This window comes from Priapulus caudatus, unplaced genomic scaffold (genome assembly GCF_000485595.1).
Source record: "Priapulus caudatus unplaced genomic scaffold, Priapulus_caudatus-5.0.1 Scaffold351, whole genome shotgun sequence".
NCBI classification, from domain to species: Eukaryota; Metazoa; Priapulida; class Priapulimorpha; order Priapulimorphida; family Priapulidae; genus Priapulus; species Priapulus caudatus.
The window spans coordinates 45,116-50,167 of NW_014577412.1; the positions used below are offsets into that span (position 1 = coordinate 45,116).

General features: G+C 48.2%; 1 protein-coding gene across 1 annotated transcript; it reads right to left on the minus strand.

The window, feature by feature from the left end:
- Positions 1–1,618: 1,618 nt before the first annotated feature.
- LOC106809398 lies at positions 1,619–2,197 on the minus strand. Its single transcript, XM_014812465.1, has one exon. It carries the CDS (start codon positions 2,195–2,197, stop codon positions 1,619–1,621), a length of 579 nt encoding a protein of 192 aa, XP_014667951.1.
- Positions 2,198–5,052: the final 2,855 nt, after the last annotated feature.

The window sequence follows — 5,052 nt, forward strand, 5'->3', positions numbered from 1 at the left end:
TAGAAACGGTTTTCAGAGTTTTCCCAAAAGACTTGACAACCTTGTTACCACCGGAGCTAGGCGTATGACTGCTGCGCGCACCAGCAGTTACGTCATTGGCGATCTCACTGTCAGCAGAGCGTTCTAGGAGCGGATTACACGCGATTCTGGCTTGTTTACGAATAAACGACAGTTTCGCAAAACTTGGGTATTCGTTCTCGCCTTCCTAGTTTCTTCGTATAAGTGGCGATCTACTTCCACAACCCAACGGTCTTGAATGGAGCGTGGCAGCTTCACAACCATCTTTTGCTGTTCCGACGAATCATCCAGAATACTCAACTGGCTCAATGTACCCATTGCCGTCTCGCATTGCACCAAAAAATCCGAAAAATCTCTAAGTGCCGGACCATCCCCGTACTTTACTGTCGGCCATTGGGCAAGTTTGTCTCTGAATGCCCGTGCGAGTCTCAACTTATTCCCATAGCGGTCATCTAGAATGGCGATGGCCTGTTCGTAGGCCTCTTTGGTGTTCAAGGCCAACAGCCCCGAAATGGCGCGCTTCGCGTCTCCCGCCGTGTACTTTCCCAAATAATAACACCGATCCGCGACATTGTTGTAAGATTCCTCGACTAGCACCTTGAATGCATTGCGCCACACGGGATAGCCAAAGGTGTTACCGGAGAAAGTATCAGGCTCCTTCCTAGGAAGGCCTTCTCCACGTTTAGTTAGAATATCCGCCAACAGCCCGATGGCTGAAACAAGTTCGCCGCCAGAAGACGACTTAGACTCCAACTCGTTTCTAGATGCTTGCAACGCAGATGCAAGACGCTGATTTTCCAGTTTTAGCACAGAACATTCTTCAGACATGTGGGCCGCTTGAAGCAGAGCATCAAGTCCCTCCATAGCAGCAGACACGCTCTTTACGTTTCCGCCGGTCTCCGACGTCTTGACGTTGTCGGTTTCCGTATCCGACATCTCGACGTGGTCGAATCTGGAGAGTCTTTACTCGACTCCTACATCCTCCGTCTCATAGCCGTAGACAGGGAGTCTCGTAGACGAAGCCTAGGTAGAGTTTTTACTGTGGCAGCTTTGATTCACTTTGGCCAATACATTAACAAACGATGTTGTTTCTATACTGTTTATTGGCTCATCATATTTTTGTTTCTATAAGATCACCCACAGATCACGTAAAAACTAGAAAGACAAAATATGGACATTCATAAGTACACAATAATCTGAGAGAAATGACATTATGCCCACATAACCAACAAAAGGACAACTTTTAGACGATATACTGTCTTCATATCTACTTAGCATCTTTATAAGCAACAGGCTTACATACTATGCATACCACTGAATCTTAACATAGAACTTCCACACACCTAAGTTCTTCATAAAACATTGTATTTCTATCAGCTGATCAAGAAAACATCACATTTCAGTGGTTCAAAATAACACCATAACCTGGTAGCACCTGGTGACTAAATATGGAATTAAATCCAAACTAAAATTCCACATGCATTACGAGAACTGGATCCAGTCTACGGATAAAACTTGTTTGCTTCACCTGTAAACCGCCATTCGTAAGCGTATCAATCTCAGCGCTGTACACCAACCTCTGTGCAGATTGGAGAATAGCTCATTCGGCGCCCTTCATCTCGTCCACCGTTAGCGGCTCTCCGCTAAGTTCGACCTTAACCTCATTATTGCTCCTATTCCGAACTTTGCGCAGCAACATTCGTTTAATGCGAAGCAACCAAGCGGTGGAGCGCTTCAGGTTGTACCATGTTGAATGGTAACGCAACAGCTTATCCATTGTGTCACGAGCCTCCTCGGACATGTCAGACGCGATCTTAACCGCTGTCACAGTTGCCTTCAACTCAGGATCAGACTCCACGAGCTCGGTGTCTACGCGTTGATCCTCCTGGTGAGAACTCCAGAGGAAGTCCGGCCCCTGTAGCCATCGCGTACACTCCAGGTAGCCGTCCGCTGTCAAACCTCGTGAAGCGTCGTCCGCCGGGTTCTGATTGGTCGATACGTATCTCCACTGCGATGGATCCGAATGCTGATGAATGGTTTCAACGCGATTCGCGACAAACGTTCGGAATTTGGTGGTTTCATTAGCGATATACCTAAGTACCGTCATACTATCACTCCAGAACACACTCTTGTCCAATGCCAGCTCGTCGCAGAGCTCTCTCTGTAACATGGCGTCCATGTTCGCGGACACGGTAGCCGCCGTCAATTCGAGTCTTGGTAACGTAACGCGTTTCAGCGGAGCTACTCGGGCCTTTCCCATCAAGAAAGCGCAATGAACCCTAACGTCGCCATTGGTTAGGTGCAGGTAAGATACCGATCCGTAACCCACCTCACTCGCGTCGGCAAAGTGATGAATCTTGGACGATTTTATAGCGCTGAAGCCCGCTGGCTTATAACATCGCTGCACGTGAAGTTTGACCAACTTAGGAAGATCCTTGAGCCAAACTAGCCACCTGGCCTTCTAACCCGGAGGAATGTCCTCGTCCCAGCCGAGCTTTATGTCGCAGAGTTCCTGCAGAAGCACCTTGGCTGTGAGTACGAATGGTGCCACAAATCTGAGAGGATCGAAGATAGAACTTACAATAGACAGAAGCCCTCGTCTGGTGGCTGGCTAATCCTTGACCACTATCCTGAACCTGAAAGTATCAGACTCAATCAGCCATTCGACACTTAACACGCGTTCTATAGGCAGACTACCCCGCTCTAAATCGATTCCCTTCACATCCTTCACTAGATCCTCCTCCGGTATTGTCTGCAGCACGGGTCTACTATTACTTCCCCACTTAGTCGGTTTGAGTCCTCCGTCGTCGGAAAAAACAGTCGCTTTTAAACAGTCATCCACGTAAATATTCTTCTTGATTGTCTGAATAACCTGGCCCTGAGAATCCTTGTTGTCCTCTGCTGTTCTCTTAACAGCATAGCTCGCGCAACTCGGCGACGATGTCGCGCCGAAAATATGCACCTTCAGGCGGTACACAGAAAGCTCACCATTGACGTTACCTTCGGGCCACCACAGGAACCTCAACATATCTTGGTCCTCCAGTTGCACCCAAACCTGGTGGAACATTGCCTCAATAGCGGAAGTGAGCACCACCTCTTCGCTCCTAAAGCGCAACAGAACACCAACTAATGTATTTGTAAGGTTTGGCCCTTGTAATAGCTTATCGTTTAATGACACACCCTGGTAGCGCGAGGCACAATCGAAGACGACGCAAATTTTATCGGGTTTGTGGGGGTGGTACACCCCGTGGTGCGGCAGATACCACACCCTCCCGTTATCACAATTCACTTCAGCCTAATCCACTTTCTCTTCATAGCCCTTGTTCAATAAATTGTTAACGAACGCCTCATAGTCCTTGAAGTATTTATTGTCGGACCTTTCAAATTTCTTGGCCAAATAACGAGCGCGCTGTCTCGCATGAGATATATTGTTCGGCAATGCAACGTTGTCCTTCAACGGTAATCCTATCTCGTAATGCCCATCCTTGAAAACAACGCTCTTCTCGAGTTTTTCCATGAAAATCCTATCCTCGACGGAGTACCCGTGTTCCGCTCCATGGGGACGCTCAACAAAGTCTAAATTGAAATAGCCTTTCACCTGTTTCTGCAAATCGCAATCACTAATCTGTTGGCTATTGATGGAGATCCTGGGACTACCCACCGAATCAGCGCTACCCTTCAGTGGGCCGTTCACTGCCCAACCCCGCACGGTTTGGACGGCAAATGGCTCGTTGCCCTGACTATATACAACCCGCCATGGCTCCAACGCTTGCGGAACATTGTTGCCTAACATCAAACCAACATTTGCGGTAATACTCAGAATTTTCACTTCGCGATAGTACGGCCATCTATTGACATCTTCCTGGGTCGGTATCTCCTCCCTTGATACAGGCAACTCATTCATAGTATACACCTTGGTTTCGTTCCCTCGTGTTTTGCCCGACCCATCACCATCTATCGTGGAGGTAATACGGCAGCTTACCCACCAGCAACCTGATGTCCGAATACTCGAACACTCGAGCGGCGTCCACACTTTGGACTGCATATTGACACTCAGTCAATGTCAGAGAAAATTTATCAAGCGCCTTGGCATCGTCTGATCTGACCACTGGCCAATCCAGGGCCTTTCTAACAAAGGCACGCGCTATAACATCAGAGTCGCCGTACCTAGATTCAAACTCTCTCATTGCCGCTTCATAGCCAACTTTAGCGTCTAAGTGGGCGTATCCCAATACAATCTTGCGCACTTCTCCCGCGGTGAACTGCTCCAAAAAATTTAATTGTAAAAAGGGTGGGGTTACATCACCTGTGGACTGTTGACTGATGGCGGAAGTAGGTGGAAGTATTGGCAATCTGCCTTACATCAAGACTAGGGTGACGAGTTGTTGCCCTGTAGCACCAACAATGAGATGTTCAACAGCTGGAAAGCCGACCTGGCCATCCTGGCAAACTTGTGAGCCGGAAAGAAAAGGGTGTAACAATAAGCCAATTTCCGTTGGAGAGATAGTGTGCAGTAGGTCTTGGAGACATCGTAAATCCGATTGAGCGCTTGCAATATGTATTAATGAATTGTGTGAGGTTACAGAAAAGGGCAATCCCGCACGAGTGGATGGCAGTAGTGGGGTATACGGGTGTGTTCAATGGGCAAACTTGTTGCTGCTCATCAAGGCACCTGTGTGTTTGAGTATCTGGTTCAATGTAAGAAGTATAATCCCTGGTGACAGCGATATACTTCTGTTCGGTGACATATCTTCCGGCAACTGCAGTAGATGCATTAGATCCCGGGAGATAGACAGGGACCGTGAATAGCTCATACGTGGCGAAGGTAAGGTCACGCCTCTGGAGCGGAATACAGGCAAGTACATGGAATCCCTGATAACCTGGAACCACAATGGTCTGAATTGTGTCGTAATAGCGAAGTAAGGCACTACTGGCTGCGTACGGAAGTTCCAAAGACATAGGCAGTGCAAGCCGAATGACATCGAGGATGCGTGACAACCTGTGCGGTGGCAGTAATGCCACGGGTAAACGGCC